The sequence below is a fragment of the Camelus bactrianus genome, chromosome 3 (genome assembly GCF_048773025.1).
Source record: "Camelus bactrianus isolate YW-2024 breed Bactrian camel chromosome 3, ASM4877302v1, whole genome shotgun sequence".
Lineage (NCBI taxonomy): Eukaryota > Metazoa > Chordata > Mammalia > Artiodactyla > Camelidae > Camelus > Camelus bactrianus.
This window is the reverse complement of record NC_133541.1, coordinates 95,046,365-95,071,479: the sequence shown is the minus strand read 5'-3', so window position 1 is coordinate 95,071,479 and position 25,115 is coordinate 95,046,365. Positions and strand designations below refer to the sequence as shown.

Sequence of the window (25,115 nt, the reverse complement as noted above, 5' to 3'; positions counted from 1 at the left end):
GCGCCGCGCAGAACAGAGTGCTCGGGGATTAGCCCACTTCCCAGCTGCATGCACGCCCCCTGCTCGGACTCGGGCTTCCCTTCCCCCTCGGTCCCTCCCTTCTGGAGGACCACGCCCTAAAAACGAAGGTGCCTATTACCAGCCAGCTACTTTGCGCCTGCGCCTCGGCCCCTAGTTCCCGCCCCAGCTCCAGTCTGGCGGTAGATCACGGCTGGCGCTGCAGTTGCGCAGCTCGAGTCCCGGCCCTTCTACCCCTCCGCACCCCGCCGCCTCCTGACGCCGGGCGTGACGTCACCACGCCGGCGGCCGCCATTACAGAGAGGAGAGCTACGGGGCTAGAGCGGGCGGAGGAGGGCAGGGGCCGGCGGCCGAACGCTGAGGGGCGAGCCAGCGGGCCAGCGCTAGCGCCGAGCAACCGCCAGTAGCTACACAAGTACCGCGGGAACCGGCGGCGGCGTGTGCGTGTGGCCCGTGTGCGGGCGGCGGCGCGGGAGTAGCGCGGAGCGGCAGCTGGTTCGGGCGGGTGGCATCATGGACGAGAAGGTGTTCACCAAGGAGCTGGACCAGTGGATCGAGCAGCTGAACGAGTGTAAGCAGCTGTCCGAGTCCCAGGTCAAGAGCCTCTGCGAGAAGGTGAGCTTCACTCTGGCAGCGGGGGCCGCCGCGGGCCGAACCCGCCGAGAAGGAGGCGGCCTTAAGGACGGTGCAACATGGCGGAGGCTGCCGGTCCCGGCCCCCCGAGCCTCCCAGACCGGCAACCGGCGCAGCCCGGCGGCGGCTCCCGGGCGACCCGGCGCCCCCTGCCTCCCGCGCAGGGATTGGTTGCCGCTGCCGCCGCCTAAAATGGCGCCGTTCACCCGACTCCGGGGCTTCTGAGCTTCCCGGCCTTCGCGCGAGGCGAGGTGGCTGGGGGAAACGGAGGCCCTGTGGGTCAGGGTTGGGGACGGTTTTGAGATCTGGCTAAGAGGACTTGGGTTCTGCGGCCTCGGTCTCTACTGTGTGGTGGGTAAGACGCTTTTTATTTGAACTCAGGCCTAATTCTCCGGTCCCGAGTTGTCCAGAGGCTCCCCCAAAGGCAAGCTTGTAGGCCAGATCCCAGGACGTATCTAAAGGTGACACAGCTTTAGATTTACCTTGAGTGCTTTGTGTTAAACTCACCGAACACTTTTCCAGAGACTTATTTAAAGCGTGTTTTGTTTTTTTTTTTTTTAAGAATTTTGAAATGAACCTCTAACCTAGCTTCTACGAAGGTCATGGTGGTCGTTATTATAGGGAGAAATATAATTTAATTTTTATCGTTGGAAGAAATGGAGAATTTGGTGAGTCATAGTACATAAGGAGCTCTGGGATTGGAAATCAAGTGTCAGTTTAATCTTTGATTAGTATGCTGACCCAAATTGGGTAGTATGTAACACTTCTCTAAGCTTAACGTGTGTGGCATTTTGCCATTTATTTTTAAGATGAGAAGCATAAACTATAGTAGCAGCAAATTTTGTATTCTGCTCTTTGTTGGAAAAGGTGTATTTCTGTGGCTTTGGGTAGTGGTAGTAATAATAATAGCTGTTGACTGAGCTTTTTCTGTATTCCAAACATTGTGATTCGTATTTAAATTTACCTCACTGATGTTGAAAATGAAATGATGTAGTCTGTTTTAGTAAGTCCATTTAAAATTATCTAATTCCGATTTGTTTTTCCCTAGGGGTTGGGGAAAAAGGTTGACTGTAAATGTTTTTAAATCTTATAATGCAGTTTTCTAAAGTATAGAAAATGCTGAACTCCATCATGAATATTTTAATTTCCCTTTTCAAAATTAACTTTACAGCATTTCATTTTAGTTCCGCAGGAATTGTGGAGTATATTAGCATTTTGTGAAGAGAGGTATTGGAAAGCAATTAGGCTGACTCGTTTGTGGTTTGATGTGAAAATTAGGTTCATAAGTTTGATATATATGCTCCTAAAACAGGCTTTTTCAGAAGCTGCTCTGAATAATTGTAATTTAAGTGAGTCAAATTCAGATTTATTTACCCTAGGCCCGGACAAAGCTGTCCTAGTTGATGAGGTGGCACATCATCTCTTGGAGCTGAATTTTAATGGTAGCAATGTAGAGTCTTTTGTTACTTCTTGATCAAATGAGGAAGGATTTGTCTTAAAAGTTTAGAAATAGGCTTTTAAAAATTAATTTATAGTGGTAGGTCTTAGTTTCTAGGTACTATAACGTGACGTTTTGACGACTTCTAGGGTTTAATACTTACTGTACAAAGACCTTTGAGTCAACAGTTGGCTAGATGACTAGTCATTTGTGTAGAAAACATTGCAAGAGAGGTGGTAGTGTAATTGGAAGACCACTGTTCTGTGAGTTAGATCTGGACACTGCACCTCTTTCTATCACAGAGTAATTGTGACTGACCTTGAGGCACCCACTTGGTCCACATTTTCCTGTCTATAAACTAGAGAGTTAAAAACAGATGTTCCAGCGTCCCTCCTAATTTTCTGACATTATACAGTTCCATTTTAGGTTAGTACTTTGTTTAAATATTGAACACCTATTGCATATCCAAGATCGCTTGGATGAGAGGAATGAAAAGCAATATAAAATAATCACGCTTTTTCAAGGAACCTGTATCTAGTTGGAAATCAGTAGTAGATTAGACCACAGAAATAAGGGGTTTGTGTTGGAGACTACAGAAGGTAATGTTGGAGTTATGGAGGGTTGACTGAAGCTTGATCCATCTGGTAAAAATGGTCATTGTTTGCCACATCTTTGTGAAACTAAGATTTAGTGAGATTAATCAATTTATGCTTAAATCCCCATTGCTCATCCACTGTCAAAATTTTAATTCTTAGAACCAAAAACATGGAAATAATATTTGAAGTTAGATTTCCAAGACATGGATGCTTTTGGGGTGTATGACACAGGCTTTTTACTGTTTTTAACTTTTAAGTATTCCAACTTACAGAGCTATGTTACCCTTCCAAGCTAAATTAACTTGAAGGCAGCTTTTTAAAGTATATGGTATGAGTTAAGATGGCTGAAAGTGGTTTTTTGTACAAATCTTTCTCGTAAAACACTAGTTCTCTTTTCACTGTTAGTATCTATATGGCCAATAGCACATCTGGTGAAAGCTACATATTTTGATAATCTTGCGGGAAAAACTTTGATTAGTATAGTAGTTTTTTCTTTTTTTTTTTTTTTCTCCTTTTTTAAGAAAAAATTCTTGGTGGAGATAGCTATTTGGTAATAGTTGAAATTTTCTTTGGTTATAAGAAGGAAAGTGTGTATTTATAGACAAGAGTGAATATGGTTTTTATGTTATTAGCTAGTTAAGCTTTTTTCCCAAGATGTGATGGAGGTCTATATTAAAGCCAAGGTGGTTGTGTGTGTGATATACCTTGTCATTTGGGGGAATCATAATTTGTTGATTGTTTAAAAATTTGTGGTGAGTGAAGCAATTTTGTCTGTAGGCACAGTTCTATAGTCAGTAACATTACTACATCTCTATAACTGGACTGGTATGTTTCCATCTACAATTTAAAAAAATAAATAGTATTAACTTACTTTTGCATTAACTATAGTAAACAGTCTTTTATTGTGTTCAGCAGTGGTTTCACTTAGGTATGATTTTTGGCTTTGTACCTTAATATCTTATCAAACTTGTGGAGGTGGTTGTTTGATAGCCAGATTTTTTTTTTTTTTCCAAAGGAGTTCTTTACCTAGGTATGCTGTTTTCCATTGCTGTGCAAGCACTATAAATAAAATGCAGTCATTAAGGCTTCCCTTAGTTTTAACATTTGTTACATGAGTATGGAAAAAGCAGACCTCTTCTCGTTGGATGATCTGCGAAATGTTGGACCAAGGTTAAATTCCTGTATGAAATGGGTAATATATATCTGAGTCTGTGTGCATTTAATTTAAAAGGTTGTTTGGCTCGTTTCCATAAAACTAGTTTGAATATTGAGAACAAGCAGTAGAGTAGGGGAGCATGATACAGAATATTGTTTTCATCATACTTTCACATACACAGTTCTTAACAAGTTTGTGAGAGAATTATCCTCAGTTACGGATAGAAAGCAGAGGCTCAGAAAGATAAAGTGACTTGAGTACAGGAGCTAAATTGAGATTGCCTAGGTTTATAGATTCTAAGCGCAGTGTCCGTCTTGCTTCACAGACTTACTTTTCTGAGGTAGTGTTAATAGTGAAAGATGTAGGTGAATTTGGGCCACTGAATTGTGGAATAAATAGCTCTGTTAAGGAACACATTTTTATTATTGCTTGAAAGCTTCCTATTCATGTCACATCATGTTGTCTCTGTCCTGGAGGAGGAAAGAGTAAATATCAATTTTGGTTGTGGCTAATTGCATTTGCCCCTCAAATAAGATTAGTGAGCTGAAAACCCCAGTTCACTTTCTATGTGTTCTCAAGTAGTGTAAATCATGATCTAGAGACTGAGCTTTAAAATATTCTAATAAAGCATAGCTGACATTTATATTGTTCATTATAGCTTGTTAAAATGCCTTTTTATCCTCATAGCTTCCACAGTGAAGCCCGTTTGCTTGTGTGTATTTGGTTTTGGGTTAATTTGAGGGAGCACCAAAAAGTTGAATAGTTCTTCTGTTCAGACCCCCCACCCCCCCCAACTCTGCCTTTTCTCTGTCAAAGCCAAGAGTTCTGTGTCTGCAACTGGGCATTAGGGCTAAGGTGAAACTCATGCAGTAGAAAGAATGATGGGCACTGGAAGAGCGTTTGGGATAGCAGTTGTATCACTAGTCTGGTGGTATTCCTTTTTAGGGTAGCAAATATTTCTCCTGTCTCATTGTAAGTCACATTTGTCAGTTACCTGTGGAGTATTTGTTTAGTTTGGAGGAGATAAGCTAGGAAAACCAGAGGACATTGGATTTGGGTTGGTGTATGGTGGGGAGGGGTCCTTTTTGAGGGTACTGAGGAGAGGTAGAAAAAGTTACATGCCATAGAACTCCTCTCCTTTTTACTCTTTTCTTTCTACTTTTAACTGTTTCTCTTATTTTGGCCTTTTTTTTCTTTACCTATCTCTCATTACCATTCTTTTCTGGAAAAACCCTTAACCTGCACTCTTCTACACAAATGAGATCTGAATTTGGCTAGAACTAGGAAGAGGAAAGATTTTATTTGTTGTTCTAAATATCTTTTCTTTCAGCTTCTGGAGCAGAAGTGATAGAAGAGCTGAGTAGAGAGTGGTCTGGTTGCCAATAAGTGGCTGGGGAGTGGAGTCTGAAAGAACTGTAAAGAACAATCTGGGAATTAACCACTTAATTTCTTCACAATACAAAGTTGCTATTGCCTATTGATATATTGGTATTGTGATTTGAAATTGGTGAACAAAGCAGTGACAGAGGTATGTGTATCTGCATCTAAACTATAATCAGCTGGTCAGTCATTCTGACACACCCTGTCTCCTCCTCTGCTTTAGTCATTTAGTTACTACCACAGAAGGGAGTTTTTACCTTTCTGTTGTTGACCAGGCTGAAAGAAGATTGTGAACCTTTGTTCTAGAGTGCCCATGGGAGATGAATAGAGTTCAATAACCTAGGTAGAGTCATATGCAAAGTGTAGTTCACACAGGTTATGGAGTGTCGGCGATACCATTAACTATGTGACTGTGTACATTTGTTTTTGGAATACATTCAACAAAAATTTATTATGCCACATTTTATGTATTATTTTCGCTATTTAGCTTTGTCTAAATAGCGTTACTGTAGGGATTTTTGGGTTTGTTTTTTGCTCTAGTAGCAGAGTTTCAGATTAGTCAGGAGGTTCAACTTGTAGACTCTAGATAGGAAAGATTTTAGAATTTTTGTGCTAGTGGTGATCAAGTGAATTGTCCTTCTCTGCCACTCATCATTTGTACACTATCAGTAATGCCTGTCTATTTCTGTGAGTGGTTTTGCCTTTCAATAAAAAGGCTTAAGAAGTGAAATGCTTTTGATTGGAGTAGAATTTAGTGATGGAAAGAACCTTAAAGATCCTCTAGGCCAAATCACCTTTCACAGATGAGGGAAGAGACTGATCCCAGAGTGGTTGAATCTCATTCATGATGATGGATTGTTGTGGTGAGAATTTTTAAACTACCATGTATGTAGCTACATTTCTCAGTTTAGTAGAGTAGTATTTTTTCCCTCTATATAGGAATGATTGGGATGGTTTAATTCATGCATGTGTATGTTCATTGGTAAAGATTAAGGCCAGTCTATTACACATGAGATACACAGCTTTTTTTTGTTTTGTTTTGTTTTGTTTTTTTATTGAAGACATAACAGCTTTAAAGAAAACGGGCATTTATTTTGGTCAGAGGCAAAGATGATTATTTGACAAAAACAGATGGGAAAACATCAAATTACATACCTTCTAATACAGTTTTAGAATTATCCCTCATCTGTGACCTTTTCCTTTCAGTTAGACCCTAAGCCAAATAGCAAATACTTGTTTCTAGAACATTACGTGGAAGGTTATAATACTTTACAAGTATAATCATACAGATTTAATCAGAGAAAACTGAAATGTTTCATAAAATATTAGAGGCATCTGTACAGTATAATTAAGGAAAGATAGGTAGTATGATGAAAGATTTGATGGTTGAAGATAACTCAAGATTCATTTGCTTCCAGGGCTAGTAATATGTCCTGTCTTACAGATCACACCAAAATAACAATCTAGCCACACAGACTGATTTATCATGAACATAAAATTTGTTTTACACAGTTATGAAAATCAAAGAAACCTACCTTTTATTCATAAAAGCAGTGTGAAGCAAAATGAAATTCTCTTAGGATATTTAAAAACTTGATTCTTGCTTGCAAATTTAATTATTTTGCTTTTTAAAAAGGTTTTCAAATGTCTTCAATTTTGCTTAAACTGAGAAGTAAAATTCAAAAATTAATTACACTTTTTTCAGTTTTGCTTCTCTTACATCCTTAATGGCTGTTGGTAGAAGATGTACTCAATTGTCATTGAAAGTATGAAATGTTAAATTTATTTGAACTACAGTTCTAGTGAACATTAGAATTAATAATCAGATTTTTTCATAGAAAAGTGTTTAACATCCAGCTCCCTATGAACAGATACTCAAAGAATATATCTGGACAATTTGTATAAGAGGAAAAATAACTGATAATAAGTAAATGTGGAATAAAAAGTTTGAACTCTAAAATGAGAAGTGCCAGTTAAATCAGGAGATAATGCTGTATCTGAAATGGCTGGAAATGGGTACAGTCTTCCATTTATTATTGCATAATAAGTTGGATATAGTCCACTTTTATGGTATATATCAAAAAATTATTAAGGTATAGGTCTGTTCAGAAGTGGACTATACAGCAGGTTACAATAATTGCTGTAATGCTGTAGGAAATCAGGTTAGTAAATATGAAACTTTAGGACACAAAATGAAGCATTGACCAGTTGTAAACTGGAAGGGAATACAAGGAAAATCAGCGTAGTTTTTCTGAGTGTGGTAGGATTGAGATAGCGATAGTCTTACAATTTCACCACTGAAATAAACAATCTCTTGACATTTTAATATTTTCCATTTCATACAAAGAATTTTATTGTAATTTTATATTTTAAAATGTTTTCTTGACATAGATGTGTTGGATGGCTTTTTCTACCATGTAGGTTAAGTAGAAATAATACCACTATTGTATGCCCTTACAGAAATTATATAAAAGTGGTTGGTGAATTTTTTTTTTCTTTTTTCTCTTTTACTTGTCTTCCTTGAAAAATCTTGGTTTGGATGATCTGTTGGTCTTTTGGTCTATTTTAAGTCTGATTTGTTTGTAATTTCGTGTTACTGTGTTGGTTAGGGATGGTTCATAGCTAAGAATGCCAAAAAAACCTATAGGTCATTGGCTGTATACTTGATGATTTTTTAGTGGGTTGAAAATAAAGTGAGATTTCTGAATCTAAGCTCGGAATGCTGAGGATGTTGATAATAAACTAATGTCCCTAAAGGTTGCTTGCTTTCCTTCAGGAGAATCTCTGAATTTTTGGATTTTAGGACAATATAAAAATTTTAACTTCTCACAGTTACTTGTGATTTACTAACTGAATAGCTTATTCCAGTTTTAACCTTGTTCTAAGACGGGTCTTCCCTTGAATTCATTCATTTCACTCTGGACCATTGACTGAATTTCAGTAGGGTTCCAATAGATGAGAAATCAGTGTGGTTCTATAATTACGCTGTTTTTTAAGACTTGATTTTAATTCTTTTTTCAAATACTATATTAACTGAGACATTTGAAGCCCCCAAAAAAATGTTTTAGGGGAAATTTAAGAAGGTTTTTGGTTGTGTGTATTTTACTTTTGCTTCCATAGTTCAAGTGCCATGAGGATTTAAATTATAGGAGTCAGAATGCCATTGAGTGAAAAGGTAGTTATTAAAAAGTTTTAAATCTCTTAATGTTAATTAAGTTACTTTGAAAGTATAGTTCTACCATTTACTTTGAGTATTAAACTAGGAAGTTGAAGTTGTGTAGCTACCTTTGAAACTGATGATTGGTGAAGACCTGGAGGCACTAAAGGTGACTCATTAGAGGTCTCATGGGTGATCCATAGAGGATGTTCTGTTAGGTGCTTCTGGGAATTATAAGGCCTGACTCCTTGTGATAGTGCAGCTCCTCTCAGACCTCTTTTTCTATAATGAGTTTTCCTGATAATCTTTCATAAGGATGTCTGCAGTGTTTATTGTTCTGGTATTTTGGGAATGGTGTATTTTGGTGTAGTGATCACCTGAGAGCTGGTAAGTTGTGACAAAAAAAGCAAAAAGTATCTTTCAAACTGGTTCTTTGTAAGCCTGAATTTTTCTTGTTAAAATATACGTATGGTTGGCTTGCATCTGATGCATACTACTGTTTTCTCCAGGATTTAATTACAATTGTTCTGATCTGAAATTTGGTAGGAGGAGAAGAGTGAGCTTTGGCTTTCCCAGGTTAAGAATATTCACTTTATGGATACAGTGTCCTTTCTCTTTGGAGGACAATTTGGTAGTGTCATTATTTTAAAATACAAACTACTACAGATACTAATAGGTCTACTTCATAATATCTTCTTTCAGCAAACATTCCTGCATATGTATACAAGGAAGCAAGTACTAGAATATATAATGCAACATAACACCCTCCCCCCCATGTATTGTAATCCTTCAGGAAATACTCTCACATCCACTGTGAGACATTAACCAGGTCTATATGTGTATGCATTATGAACTCTTCAGAGATTATATTGAGAGAAAAGCAGGCTCCTGAACAATATGTTTCTAGTTTAAAAATGCAAAGGAAAACTATTATTTCTGTAGGCATATAATATATGTGTAAAATTTGTAAACAAGGTTTTGAAAGGATATACTTCAGAATGGTTAATTTTTTTATAAGAATGTATTGCTATAACTTAAAGGTTTAAAAAGTAAAATTGAAGTTACACTGTTTAAAGATAGATACACAGCTTATCACTGTGATTTGTCTAAATTAAAATAAAAGGAACAAATAGCATTTGGGCTTAATTTTCTTTTCATAATTTGAATAGAAATTTTGAGTAGATTGTAATAAGAAACAACCTTGCAGGTAAACAAGTGTCAAGAGAGATATTTTTAAATTTAACTTTTGATAAAATTAAGTGTGATAGCATCATGACAAAATTTACATGGTTTGCGATCGCGTTTTCTTACATTACTGTTGTTATAAAACTTCTGCATAAGTAGGGCCTATCATTTCATTCACAGCTATTTTCATTGTATGTGATAGGTGCTGAAAACACTAGGCTTGTTATTAATGCCGAACAGACTTAGTAATGGAATATGCCTCATGAACTTCTTTAGTAATAATACATTGGGAAGTTGGAATTACCCTAAAGAGATGGATTATATGTATTTCTTAAATGTCTCTTTTTGAGACAGTGGGATTTTTTTTCTAAATTAAAAAATGCTGTATCAAATTAATAACTCATATTGCAATGTCACTGGTTGGTAAGTGTCCTGAAATAGGCTCTCCAAAATGTTTGGAGATTTGAAAATAGTAATTCTTCATATTGATTTCACCTAAGAAAGCAGTAGTGTGGGATGGGGCGGGGGGGTCTTAAAAAATCACTGATGCTTGGATCCCACCCACAAAGATTCTGACTTAATAGGGAGAGAAGTAGTTTGGGCATCTGGATATTTTTAAAGAGCTTCCCCAGTGATTTGTAATGTGCTGCTAAGGTTGCATACCTCTAGCTACCTTAAAAATGATCCTTGCCATCCTTGGTTGTCACTCAAAATGTAATGAGCAATGGCTCATTGGCAGTAGTTCTCCATGGTAATTTCACCTGCAGATTGCAGTGGGTGGCTTTCCTCTGATCAGCCTCTCATTGTACATTCTGGAACACCATTCCATATCGGCTGGTTGCATACAGAAGATGCTCAATAAATGTTGATTGGTTGTATGAAATTTAATCCATTCTCAGAACAGATTTCTTTTACCTTGCCTTAACTGAAATCTGGCTCTCCCTGAGGAAGTCAGGTAACTTCTCAAATAGTTCTCCCAGGTGGATGGGTTTTGCCTCCCTCTACTTGAGGATAAAATTCCCTGTGTTTTCTGGCTTCTGTCCTTCTTTACCTGGGCATCTTTCCTTATGGCTATTACCTATTATTTCTTCATTCTCCAGAGAACTTGGTACCAATTTCTAGGCCTATACTTAAGCTGTTGTCCTGGGAAACACCCATGGCTTTCCCCGAAGATGACCTATCCAATACCTCAGTTTAAGTTCTTGATTCCCTCAAAATATATATTCAGTGCCTTCTACATCTTGAACATTGTTCTAGTGAGGCAGTAGTGAATAAAATGAATCTGGTGAACATTTTTAAACTGTCAGTTTGTTACATGGAAATTAGATTGGAGGCAGCAAGAATGACAACAGGGGATTCAGTGTGGAGACTAGCAAAGTAATCCAGGTGAGATGATGGTGGCTTGGACCAGGGTAGTGGCAAAAAAGATAGAAGCGTATGGATTGAGATATATTTTAGAAGGAGACTAGGCAAGACTTGTCGGTAGGTTCGTCACTGAATACTGGTGGGTGACCTTTAAGCTTCACTTCATCTCAGATATCCACATCCATAGCCCTACCTCTGAAATCCTAAATCTACTCATCAAATTTTCTGCCAGTGAATATTTATTCTAATACTACTTTGATTAGACTTGTTTTCAGTCCATATTCCAGGCTCCATTCTACCCCTACACATCCTACCTGGGTGTCCACCTGTCATGGTTTGCCTGGGTACAGCTGAGGCATTTCCTGGTATGCAGGATGCAGTGTTAAAACTAGGCAGTTTGTCATCCTGCCCCCATCCCACTCTGTCCTCTTTACTTTTGGGTGCTATGCTTTAGCCATGTTAACTATCTCCTCTTAACTCACTTGGACTTTATACACGTGATTTCATCTGCCTGTATTAGATGTACTCCCATTCCCTATTCCCATCCCCTGACTGAAACTCCCACTCATTCTTTGCATCTTAGGCAATTTCATAGCTCTCCGTGTTAGTGAGCCTAGAACACTGCTGCTTACTCTATCGTGTCTTAGCACTTGGCCCTTTTGTATTGGGCTGTCTCATTTGCTGTGATATCTAGACAGTGCTCCCACCAATTACTCTCTTCCCTGTCTTTCATGGGATTTAATACAGTCTGTAATTTCTTACTTGGTTGCTTGCTTGTGGTCTTCCACACACCCTCCCCACCCCTGTGATGGGAATGATTTATCTTGTTCACTGTACCTCCAGAGGCTAGCACAGGGCCTGGCACATGGTATCACTCAGATAGTTAAGCAAGTGAGTAATTAACTCCCAGTGCACTTCACACTTTTGGGCATATAAAAATGACCAATAAATGTGTGTTTAAGTGAATGAAAGGGTTTCTACTGCATGGAATGTTACGTTGCTCTTAAAAGTAGTGTTTGAATTTGTGGTTACATGGGGGAATACATAGGATGCCAAACAGTTTCTAAAAGCAGCATAGAAACCATGTATATTGAATAATCACAATACTAAAATAAGAAGTTTGTATTTTGATATAAAGAATGTAAAAAAAGTACCGAAATATAAACAATTTTAATGACTTCCAAAAATTTTTTAAATTCAAGTATGACTAAGAAACCTCTCCTCAGAGCCTGGAATCCTGGAGTACATTATAGTTAGAACTCTAAAGCTAAGGAAGTGAGTACCTGAATGTCTTGCTCCATTTTCATTGATCTTATATGGTTGCCAATAATAATCTCTTTTAACACTTACTTAGATGGCAACTAATAGGACTAAAACTTGTGATACTAAGGAGAGGAGTGGGACTATGCGTCTTGATACTCATTTTTTTTTTCAGATACCAGGGGTGAAATAACGTGGATAGATTCCAGGCTTATCTTGCCCTCTTTCTTTTTTTTACTTTAAAACATAAATTAAACATTCTTTTTTTTTTTTTTAACACGTTTATTGTGGTACAATTCCTGTAAACTACACATATTTCAGATATACAATTTGATGAATTTTGATAGATATATACACCTATGAAACCACTTCCAAGCTGAGACTGCCCCTTAAAGGACATTAAGTTTAACTAAACATACCTTTGTTAATGTTGTTTAATGCCAAGTATATTGTTGTTTTTTTTCCCTCCATCTGTAGGCCAAAGAAATTCTGACAAAAGAATCCAACGTGCAAGAGGTTCGATGTCCAGTCACTGTCTGTGGAGATGTGCACGGGCAATTTCATGATCTCATGGAACTGTTTAGAATTGGTGGCAAATCACCAGATACGAATTACTTGTTTATGGGAGATTATGTTGACAGAGGATATTATTCAGTTGAAACAGTCACTCTGCTTGTAGCTCTCAAGGTAATTTCTATTTTATTTTTGAGCATTTTGAACTGGGTAAGACAGTCCTCTTAAATGTTCTTTTTTTCTAGTGATTTGTGGTTTTCTTCATCTCACTGTTAGCTTTTAGAATAAAACCCCACATTTAGGAATGCAGGTACTCAGGTTTGGGACTTGTAAATCATGGGTCTGTCTTTATTCTGAATGAGGGAACAAGATTTTCTAAGAATGAGAATGCTTCAGATGATTTGAAAATGGTGTAGAGGTCTGGTCAAATAGAAATTTAAGTTCAATAAATTGGGGTGTGGAGAGGTAATATAATTACCTTTCTAGAAATTTTGAAATATTATAAAGAAACATAGCAAATGTTGGAATGTTTATATACTTTTTGACATAATAATCATATAATTAAAATTTTTCTGACGAAGAAATTTAAGAGGAAAAGAGGTTTATTTGTGTGAACACATAATTGCAGCATTATCTTTAATATCAGAAAAAAATTGATATACATATATAACAATAAGTGAATATCTATAATTATCTCAGTGCAGTAGTTTGCAGCCGCTAAACATGACATAATCTAGAACAATAGAAATGGTAACTAAAGAAAGCAAGTTTTATACTGGTTGTAGCTTTGGGAAATATACAAAGGTCTGAAGATGAAACACAAATGGTAAAGAGCTTTTTAGGATGACCTTTCCCTTAAAAGAAATTATTTGACTTTACCTTTGAGGGAGAAGTTTTTATTAAAGAACATTTAAAATGATAAGATGGCTGCCAGTGTCTTCTAGTTTTGGAGAAGCAGTGGGATGTGGTTTTGGCAAGACCTGAATTTTAGGCAATTAATAAAATGTGTTTATGAAACTTCTAGTCTGAATCATGTAAAGTACTACAAAACATTTTTGGAGATCATTATGTGTTGCATCTATAAATTGAAGGAGTTGATTTAAATGATGAAAAGTGTGTGTGAGAGCAGCCTTACAGGTTAACCTGTACTTAAAGCCCAGGATGAAAGCACTCCTCCCAGTGCTTTGAGGAGGAATGAATATGCTACCTTTAAGAATTCATGTTTGAATGTGTTACCTGCTGATTTGTGCCACTACCACCCCACCCCTAAACTCATGTTGAGGTCCTAACCCCCAGTACCTCTGAAAGTGACTGTGTTTGGAGATACGGCCTTTAAAGAGGTAATTAAGGTAAAATGAGGTGATACAGGTGAGATTTAATCCAGTATGACTGGTGTCCTTATAAGAAGAGATTAGGACACAGATACAGGGCGAAGATGATAAGAAGATACATAGAGAAGATGGCCATTTTCTAGCCAAAGGAAAGAGACCTTCAGAAGAAACCAAATCTGTTGACAACTTCATCTTGGACTTCTAGCCTCTAGAACTGTGAGGAAATAAATTTATATTGTTTAAGCTGTCTAGCCTGTGGGAGTCTGTATAGTAGCCCTAGCAGACTAACACAGGGGGAAGGAAGCTTCAGCAAACAGTGCTGAAACAATTGGGTATCCATATACAAAAAATGAACTTAGATACCTCATACCATACAGATGGATCAAAATCAGTCATAGACAGGAATATGAGTGCTAAAACTGTGATACTTGTAAAATAAAACATAGGAGAAAACATGTTTGTAACCTTGGGTTTGGCAAAGATGTCTTAGATGTGATACCAAAAGCACAGTCCATTAAAAAAATTGATAAACTTGACTTCATCAGAATTGATTATTTTGTTCTTCAAAAGACATCACTAAGGAAAAAGTACTTGTATTCACATTAAAAAAAACTGCAATAATTCAAGAAGACAAATAATTTTAAAATGGACAAAATCTTTGAATAGATATTTCACCTAAGAAGGTATATGAATAGTCAATCAAATAAGCAGATGAAAAGATGCTCAAACATCAGTCATCAGGGAAATGCAAATTAAAGTCACAATCAGACCCATTAGAATGACTTTCATCAATAAGGCTACTAATACCAAGTGTTAAGTGAGTTTGTGGAGTGATTAAAACCTTAAAAATTTACCCAAGAGAAAAGAAAGCGTATGTTCACACAGAAACTCAGATGCATTATGATCATAGCAACATTGTTCATAATAGCCCAAAACTAAAACAATACAGATGTTCAGTCTACTGGTTAATTAAAAAAAATAATCCCTATATAGCTGTACACTGGAATACTGTGCAACAATAACAAGAGACAACTGATCCATACACAGATGAACCTCAAAAATAAGTTTGCTAAGTGAAAGAAGCCAGACACACAAAAAGCTGCATGTCGTGTGATTCCGTTTATATGAAATTTCTAGAGAAAGCAAATCTCAAGAGAGGATCAGTGGTTGTTGCTGGGAGTGGGAGTCAGGAGTGACTCCAGACAGGCATAAGGGGTCTTTCTGGGGTAATAGATTCTAAAACTGGATTGTGATGTTTGTTGCATAATTGTATAAAGAAATTCGTGGATGGAGTTTTACATCTAATGATTATGCTTGGTATAAAGTTGGTGGTAGTTGAGGTGGGGATGGCAGAAAACCCATGGATAAATACTTGTAGATGTGTGGTTTCAAGTTTTGTGTGTTGTGAGGGCATGAGACTTTTCCAGCAAAATTAGAACTCTGTTTCCCTGTAAAAAGTTTGCTTTGTTGCCATTTGGCTTTTGAAGGAGCCTGCTGTTTATGTTGACTTCCGTTTTGTTGTTTCAGGTTCGTTATCGTGAACGCATCACCATTCTTCGAGGAAATCATGAGAGCAGACAGATCACACAAGTATATGGTTTCTATGATGAGTGTTTAAGGAAATACGGAAATGCAAATGTTTGGAAATACTTTACAGATCTTTTTGACTATCTTCCTCTCACTGCCTTGGTGGATGGGCAGGTATGTAGATCTTCTTAAAACTTACATTGCTGATTATTTTCAAGAATCTGCTTTCTTAACATTGAGGTTGTAAGTAACTGATTTTTCCATTCTCACATCCCTTTGAGGCTCTTGAAGTGCCACCTTTGTATCAGGCACTGGATTGTATGTTGGGACCACAGGGATGGAAACTGTAGCCCATCCATCTTCTCAGGCTGTTTTTGAGCACATCTGGGAGATGTAAATTGCTATTTACTGGTTTAGATAGAGGAGTACACAGAAGAAATTGCAAGAAAATTATATGAGAAGGATGATAACAGTCTATGATGAGGGTAAGGTCAGAAAAGTGTTTTCTTGGAGGAGCTGTTTGGAGTTTGGGTGCAGTAAGGATGGCTAATCAGGAAGGGAGGGAATGTATTCTGTAATTTAGAGTAGGATGGAAGAAAGAAAGACCCTGCAGAAACAAGCCTGGTTTCTGGCAGAACACAAAACACTGGTAGGAAGGGGAGGGTATAGCTCAAGTGGTAGAGCGCATGCCTATCATGCACAGGGTCCTAGGTTCAATGCCCAGTACCTCCTCTAAAAATAAATAAATAAATCTAACTCCCCCTCCCCCCCAAAAAAAAAGCAAAAACAAAAAAACCCAAAACACCGTTAGGACCAGGTGATGAGGGTTACTACTGCCTGCAGTTTTGTCCAAATGCTTACAGTTTCTTTTAGGTGAGGTTAATGTTGTAAACCACTCTTTTCAGATCTTCTGTCTACATGGTGGCCTCTCACCATCCATAGATACACTGGATCACATCAGAGCACTTGATCGCCTACAAGAAGTTCCACATGAGGTATTGACTTTTATTGTAATAAAATCCTTTCTTTTCAGAAAACTTTTTAGAGAGAGGAAATACTTAACTGTAACTTAGTTCATTATATGTATTTTTCTTGTTTAATTCTCAAAAATGACCCCCATGTGGTCTGAGCACTCTTGTCAACCCCATTCTTCAGAAGCTAACATCAAGAAACCTGCCATTCTTGTAACAGCTCTGGGACTGGGTTTAGGACCTACGTGATGGTTGTCTTCAGAGCTTCTGCCTTAACTACTGAATTGTACTACCTAACATTGAAATTTGCATATTGTGTATAGGTAGATTAATTAATTAGGGATTTTTGCTATTGGAACTTAGCTTGTTGATGTAGGCTATGTCTCTTAAAGACATCTGGAAATAGTTTCTTACTTATTTGACATAGATATTTGACTAACTGCAAAACCCTTTACTGTTTTCATCAAACACCACTCAGTGTGACTTAGTGTAGGATGCTGCTGCTGCTGAATTACTCAGATCATGTATTAACCATTTTTGCAAGAGGCAGTTTAAAACTTAACTTGCTTTTTAGGGTCCAATGTGTGACTTGCTGTGGTCAGATCCAGATGACCGTGGAGGTTGGGGTATTTCTCCTCGAGGAGCTGGTTACACCTTTGGGCAAGATATTTCTGAAACATTTAATCATGCCAATGGCCTCACGTTGGTGTCTAGAGCTCATCAGCTGGTGATGGAGGTACGTTCTGTTCTTTGACACTTGAGTTGCTTTTTAAGTAAACTTGATGAAGGAAGATATTAGGGAATTTTAAATTGTATGACATTAATGAAAACATGCCATGTATTCCTTCCAGTGAGTTTGCCATTATAGCCTGAGCCTTTTCAGTAGATGCATACTAGAATTAAAATCTGAAGTTTTTGATCATAATGAAATTCGTAGTTGAAATGTTTTCAGAGAATTCTTAATGACTGAGGTAGTACTTAGGACTTAAGGCTGGGAAGGTAACTTAGGATTTAAGGCTAGAAAGGTAAGATGGGTGAGAGGGAAATGTAATATTTTATGATCTCAATTTTGTTTATTTCATATATTTAACCTGTATGTATGGAGAAGAGATGGGGAAGAAATATACCAAAATGTGGTCCTTTGGATGTGAGGATTAAAGGTGATTTGAAAGAAGAAACTAAAGTGAAATGGACTAAATTTTTAGCATACAGCATTGATTAGCATACTTAAAACATTAAGGTTCTGTTTAAATCAATATGACGTATTATCAGTAAAGTCTGACTTTGCTAAAGATGAGTGAAAGAAATTTGTAGAGTTACATAAAAAGTAACTCATGCATTCAGGTGGACTTTGAGGGAATGAGGCTGGAGTTCCTAGAGGCAGTACCTTTGTACCTGGGCAGTACAGATAATGCCTATACTGACTGAGGAGAGAATTAATAGGTTCTGGTCTCCAGGATTGTGTATCTACCTCTGCAAGGAATGGCTGTATACTCATTTATGAATCATGTTCGGGGTCAATGAGGCTGATGAGTCACTGTTTACAGAAGGTCAGATCTATAAGAAAAGAAGTTTATTCTTGTGTGTTTGGTACTGTTTTTTTAAGGGTTTTCTTTTTAAAGTAAATTAGTTTTGTACTTTTGGGGAAAATAAATACTTTTTTTTTTTAAGTTGTGCGGAGTATAGAAAATTATTAAATCATCCAGAAACAAAGAAAATAATTTTGAGCCTTTTTGTGTGGAAGGGGAAGTCTTTTTTCTCTTGAGAGTAGTCACGTTTAATTGTGTAAATAAGGAAGTAAAAAGGTTTTTTTTCTGTTTTTTTGTTTTCCTTGTAGGGATATAATTGGTGCCATGACCGGAATGTAGTAACGATTTTCAGTGCTCCAAACTATTGTTATCGTTGTGGTAACCAAGCTGCAATCATGGAACTTGATGATACTCTAAAATACTCTTTGTAAGTATCTACATCTGAGTTGTTGGTTACCATTAATTGAATTAATTTTAATGGAAGGTTTAAGAGTTGAAGAACTCATTCTAAATCCAGATTCCAATTTGATTTTTAAATTTTCTTTGAAACACATCAGTAGAAACCTAGACCCTGATACGAATTAGTGTTTTAACTTTTAAAATCCATGTTTTTATTGGAGAGTTACTATATCCTGAGGATGAGATTATAGATAACAGTACATTAGACTCTTTAAGTTTTATTATTTTAGTAGAACCCTTCTTTCATTTGGTCTTAGAAGGAACCACGACATATAAAAACATAGCCTCTTTGGTTGAAGTTCCCTTGGTTTCTTTGAGGAGGCGTGCAGCTAGAAGACCCTTATTACATGCGTGATTAGGTTAGTTAGGGTTCATGAGGCTTTGGATAGGGGAGGAAAGTGTGTGAAGCTTGCATGGGGGGATGAAGTGTACAGCATGGGAAATGTAGTCAATAGTATTGTAATAACTTTGGTGACAGGTGGTAACTACACTTCTCAGTGATCATTTTGTAATGTATAGGAATTTTGAAACACAGTGTGGTACACCTGGTAGTAACATAGTGTTGCAGGTCAGTTATACTTCAGTTTTTTTTAAAAACTATTTTAAAATGTTTGAAGTTTGAAAGACTAATATTTTTTATTTTAATTGTCAGTACATTGATGTGGGTATAAACAACAAGTATGTTCTGTTTTTCAGCTTGCAGTTTGACCCAGCACCTCGCAGAGGCGAGCCACATGTTACTCGTCGTACCCCAGACTACTTCCTGTAATGAAATTTTAAACTTGTACAGTATTGCCATGAACCATATACTGACCTAATGGAAATGGGAAGAGCAACAGTAACTCCACAAAGTGTCAGAGAATAGTTAACATTCAAAAAAACTTGTTTTCATACGGACCAAAAGATGTGCCATATAAAAATACAAAGCCTCTTGTCATCAACAGCCGTGACCACTTTAGAATGAACCAGTTCATTGCATGCTGAAGCGACATTGTTGGTCAAGAAACCAGTTTCTGGCATAGCGCTATTTGTAGTTACTTTGCTTTCTCTGAGAGACTGCAGATAATAAGATGTAAACATTAACACCTCGTGAATACAATAACTTCCATTTAGTTATAGCTTTACTCAGCATGACTGTAGATAAAAATAGCAGCAAACAATCATTGAAGCTTAATGAACATTTTTAAAAATAAGTACCAAGGCCTCCCCTCTACTTGTGAGTTTTGACATCGTTTTGTTTATTTTCAGGGATACCGTTTAATTTAATTGTATGATTTGTCTGCACTCAGTTTATTTCCCTTCTCAAATCTCAGCCTCATGTTGTTCTTTGTTATTGTCAGAACCTGGTGAGTTGTTTTGAGCAGAACTGTTTTTTTTTTTTTTTCTCCCTCCTGTAAGACGATGTTACTGCACAAGAACACTGCAGTGTTTTTCATAATAAACTTGTGAACTAAGAACTGAGAAAGTCAAATTTTAATTGTATCAATGGGCAAGACTGGTGCTGTTTATTTAAAAGATACATCAATTGATAAATTTTGGAATTTGTAGAATTATAGGTAAAGAAAAATAAAAATCAAGGCCACTACATCATCTCTCTGGTAACTCCTTGACATTCTTCAGATGAATTTCAGGATTTATTTGTAGTCCAGATAGTACAATTTGTCACATGGCCAGTGCGCTGTTCGTGGGTTCTTCCTGCATTTTGTTTGTAAGAAAGGAAATGAAATCTGTGTGCTACTTCAGAAAGATCTGATTGTAAAACAATTTAAATTGAGATTTAAGTTTCTTGAGTTTTGTTTTGTAATAAAACAGCATGTTTTCAGGTAGAGCTTAACAAACTAATGTATCTACTTATCAATCAGTGCAGTTTCTGGTTATAAATATTGCTGTGTATGTAACATGGACCCTTTAAAATGATTGACAGATGGGTAAAATTCTTAACCAATATTTGTACATTACTTGTCTTGTGATCTTAGAGTTAAATTTGTCTCAGTTAAGAAAGCTGTTTAAAGCATTATCCTGGATTAAGCTCTTTAAGTGGTATTCCTTAAACTATTGCTGGATCATGGTTTAGTGTTACGTACTTTCACTCAAGGACAAAACTGGCATTTGAAATGAAGTTGCAGTGATAAGCACTTAATGAGTTTTTCCCCCCTTTTATCCTTTGAATAGGATTAGGAAGCTAAAACAGTTCTTCTGTGGAAACTAATACTTGATTGTCTTAAGCTACCAGGGTAAACTTCAGGACACTTAATCATGAATTGTGTGAGTGTAGTAATAAAGTTTCTTTGCTTTGTACTGTGTTGAATTTGGAACTGATGAGGAAATTTTCACATTTTTCTGAAGATGCTTGAAGAAAATGCATACATACACATTGTATATGTATTTTTTTAATGGTCCACTTTCTTGTTTTTTCCTGTTGTAATTGACAGCATTTTTGTAGCTTTGGTTAATTGTCCCAAAAGTCTCCATTTTGTTTTATTATTTGATGCTTTCATAAGGAATATATTTCTCTCCTTTTCATTTTGTCACTTCATGCCTTTTCTCTCTGACTGAAAAGATAGTTTATTAACATGCAATAGCAATAATCCAGTGTCTGAGTGATCTAGGTACCAAGCAGCTCTTTTTCAGGTCCTGTAATTAAAATTGGCTCCAAAGCAACCCATGTAATAGAGACATGTTACTGTTACCCTAGTACATATTCTCTAAAGTAAACCTTGTGGTTAGCAGAAAAAGGCTTGTGGCCATACTGTCCTGGGTTTAGAATGATTGCCATAGTTTAATTTGTCTTAATTGTAGTAACCTCCCTGATTATGGAATGGGTAAAGAAAATGTAAGTGTAGCAGTTTCCTTTAAAAATATATAATTGGGGTTGCTGATTTGTCAATTAGAAACATTAAAATAGAATTACCATTTTTATAAAGCTTCTTGTTCAAAAAAATGAGTGTTTTTTGAGTATTCTAAACCGAGAATTTGGAGAAATTTGCTTTGGAACTTACTTTGTAAGGGTAAAATGAACTGGTAAAACAATGTACTCATTTCTTAGGTTGACTATCCTAAGCAAACATAGATGACTGTTTTTCCTTGGTTGCAATAGGTATGTTTTAAATGAAAGTATAGTGTGTCAGTATTAGATTATTTTTCAGAAAGACTTATTTAGCTTTAGTTTTGTAGGAAAAGGATGGTTATTTCTATGGTTCTTAACCTGGATGCCCAGAGATTCTAATTTAAAGTGTTAGGAGGAAGGCCCAAGTATGGGTATTTTTAAGTTTCCCAAGTGGTTTTAATTTATATCTAGGCTTACGAACCATTGCTCAGAAATACCAAGTTACTCAATTTAGTTTTCTTGTCATAGTGCCATGCCACATTTATCAATAACGTTCCTAATTTACATTTTAAAAGAATCACTGCTCAGTTTCCTAACTATACATTTAAGAATAATGGTTTTTGTGGTGATTGGTGGTGGTTTGGGCTTTGGCAAATAATTATAATATACTATGTGAGTGTTACTTTGTTTCAGTGGTAACTTTTATCTCTCCTGTATAATAAGCAGCCCCTTACTTTCAACCATAATGTGTCACTAGAAATAAACCTTAGAGTTTAGTAATAGTCTTGTTTGTTATGAGGTAGAGTCTATTCCCATGAGCTAAAACTTTATTTCATTTACAGGTTTAATCTGTTCTCATACATTCTTTGACATTACTAGCTTTTATAGACTTTTTAAAAAGTTAGGTTCTTTTTCCCTTTACAGTTGTACATTTATTCTATTGAATAATCCTTGGGGGGAAGACGGTAAAAAGATTTTCATTTAAATATTTTAATGGAGGTACTGGGGATTGAACCCAGGACCTTGTGCATGCTAGGCATGCACTCTACCACTAACCTATACCCTACCCCCTGAATAACCTTTTGAAGGTTGTAGGTGTATTATTGGACATGCCTGATGTTCTTGTTTGCCTCAATTATAGTTTAAGTCTTATGTCTTATGATTATAAGTATGTTTTATTTCTGGGTTTTTGGGGGGTTTTTTTGTATATATTAATTGCACAGGTATTGTCATGCAGACAAAAGTGGTATGTCACAGAAATGGTACTGTTGGCTTGAAGTCCTAGTGCTATCCTATAAATAGATTACAATGTTCATTTAGCATCTGGTGTATAAATTCAAGGGAAGGAAAATGAGGATTATGGGTATGTATAATGTACAAATTTGCTTTAAAGTTGATGAACATACAAAAAGCACTGATAACCAAGAGTAATTGGATTGAGCAACAAACCCCAGATTTATGGTTCTTGTCATACTCAACCAGAATTCCTCTTTCAGGAGTTCAAAGAGGAGAGTATTATAGCTAATGATTGAATGCTGAAAAAAAGGCCATTTTTGTTGTTTTGGCTTTCTGTCCCTGTTGGTTTTTATTTTTTTAGGCAAAACAAATTTTCATGGCTTAAGTTTAATTGTAAGTGGTTTGTATCCTCAACAGGTTTGGGATAATTAGGTGGTCTATTAAGTTTTCTCTGCCAGAAATGCTGCGAATGGGGCAGACCATTTCATGTGGCTACTTAGATCCTTGGGAATCTCTTGAGAAAGCATCAGCCATCCCGATACTGTCATTAGGAAAGCCTCCGCAGGCATTAATGGACAGTAACTGGTATTTTCTTCGAAGAGATGGTTTAGCAGACTTCGCGTAGTGGTAGGTTGCAGCCACCAGCAAGTCTGTTGCCTGATGGTGGAAGTCGAAGACCAGAATTGTGTGATAGAAAAGTTAAAAGTGCTTGATTTACAGATTAGGAAGACCAAAGTGAAAGGTCAAATTCAAACTATTATAAATGCCAAAGGCCTTCAAGCACCTCTGCCTCAAGGCTTAATAATATATTTTAGCTGCAAGGAGACATGGTGATCTAATTTGGTGTAGGTTTGCAGATGGAGAACTCCTTCACTGTGGCAGTGGTACCTAGTGGGTAGTGGGAAAGTCAGGTTTTGTAAAACCTGGTCAAGGGTAAACCTGACTCAAAGCTTGTCTCAGGAAAAAAGCCAGGCTATAAGGTACGGGGAAACACCAGATGTGAAATGTGTAGAATATGCCCTTGCTGTTGGGTCCAGCTTTCCTTTCAAGGTAAGTCCTTTACCAGCAGCAGTGGTGGATCTGGGTGTGTGTTGAATGTAGCAGGCAAGAGGAGTGGGAGGAGAAGCTATATAATTTTGGTTTTAAGCAGTCTTTATTTCCCGTAGTCATATGCAAAAGGTGAATAATCTCTCTACCTTGGTCCAAATAAAACTGTCATTTTAATTTTAATCCTTTCAATGATCTGTGATTAAAAGTAGACCCAATGACAAACATAAGCCCCAGTTCTGTGCTCCCTCCCCATAGCCACATTAGCTGGTTGTAGAAAAGGCTGGAGAGAGGATGTTCAAATATGGATCAAGGTCTTGGGGTGGCAGTGCCTCTGAAAAGCTCCAGGTGATAAGAGATCTTGTTATGGCCTCTTCGTTTGGTGCCACTGCAGCATATTCTGTCCTTGGCTCTGGATTTCTTTATTTTTATTTTTTTAATTGAAGTAAACTGATTTATAATACTAGTTTCAGATGCTGGATTTCTTTAAAACAATGATTGTATTGTAGGCCTTTGGGTTTTTCCAACTTCACCTCAGGTCTTAGGAAAAATAATCCTACTTTAGAAGTCAGAAGCCAGGATTTTAAAAGTAGGGCTGGGAATGTGGTAGATGACTTGGAGTTTCATAATGAGTGCATTGGTTTAAGCCACCTCTTGGAAGTACTTTGACATTTATGCTGTCAACCTGAGTGGCAGATGGCCTACATCATTAGGTATGTCAGAAGACTGCAGAGTAAGTGATTTGTAGCTTCTGAAATAACATAAATTTGATGTAGTCCTAAAGCAGTAGCTGATGTTCTGAAGTAAGTCATTGTTCCTGAACATACTCATTTGTGAATGAGAATAGAGTGCTGAAATGACCATTACTGTAAAGGGTTTTGCTGAATTCAAAGTGGTCAGAAGAGTGTTAGGTATTGGACCTTAAGGCCTTGAAATGGCAGAAATAGCTAATAGTGAATAATCTCTAACCCTGAGCATTTCCCATGTGCCAGACATTTTATATGGATCATTTTATTGAGTTGTCTCAATAGTTTTGAAGGGATGGGAAGGTAAAGCAGTCTGACCCAAGTCCTCGGCTTTCAGAAAGCATTAGAATTCTCTTTCCTTTGCTGAATTTTGTGTTTAGTGATCTTTGAAGGGTGGGCAAGAGGCTACACAGCTTTTGAGTCTAGGGAAAGTGATGCATGTGTGTGTGCTCGCTCACCTGACCCTGCTTCAGTTAAGCTAAATAGATGGGAGGCCCTTTGGGAATCGTAGTTAGGGAGACACTGGCTCTCTTGAGTGTTGGCCAAAATCAAGTATTCTAGTCACTGCACTCCTGAAGCTTATGGAATGACTTGACTGTTTCAAGGACATTTGTATCAGCCAGATTTGGGAAGACAGTTGAGGCTGACCAAGGAAATGATTTTCAACTCACTGCCCGCCACCACAGCCTGTTCTTGAAAATAAAGGAAATTTCACAGTGGGCTTAGATTGACAAATGTATT

General features: G+C 37.2%; 2 protein-coding genes across 19 annotated transcripts in view; both read left to right on the top strand.

The window, feature by feature from the left end:
• The window catches only part of CDKL3 (cyclin dependent kinase like 3), an 85,555-nt gene extending 72,753 nt beyond the window's left edge, over positions 1-12,802 (top strand). For all 18 annotated transcript variants that reach the window (XM_045507913.2, XM_045507912.2, XM_074360684.1 and 15 more), the window contains one exon: positions 12,666-12,802. In XM_045507913.2, the coding sequence (XP_045363869.2) occupies positions 12,666-12,681 (16 nt within the window). In that variant the 3' untranslated portion in view covers positions 12,682-12,802. The remainder of the gene's footprint in view (positions 1-12,665) is intronic.
• Positions 252-21,049, top strand: PPP2CA (protein phosphatase 2 catalytic subunit alpha). Its single transcript, XM_074360687.1, has 7 exons — positions 252-633; positions 12,666-12,875; positions 15,560-15,733; positions 16,465-16,554; positions 17,105-17,266; positions 18,368-18,486; positions 19,215-21,049. Exons 1-7 carry the CDS (start codon positions 532-534, stop codon positions 19,285-19,287), a joined length of 930 nt encoding a protein of 309 aa, XP_074216788.1. The 5' UTR covers positions 252-531; the 3' UTR covers positions 19,288-21,049.
• Positions 21,050-25,115: the final 4,066 nt, after the last annotated feature.

Excerpts from the sequence above, each read along its gene's own strand:
- PPP2CA (XM_074360687.1), top strand. The coding sequence starts at position 532 with ATGGACGAGAAGGTGTTCACCAAGGAGCTGGACCAGTGGATCGAGCAG. Across the intron at positions 634-12,665 it reads TCAAGAGCCTCTGCGAGAAG|GCCAAAGAAATTCTGACAAA; the intron begins GTGAGCTTCACT and ends CTCCATCTGTAG. Across the intron at positions 17,267-18,367 it reads CTCATCAGCTGGTGATGGAG|GGATATAATTGGTGCCATGA; the intron begins GTACGTTCTGTT and ends TTTTCCTTGTAG.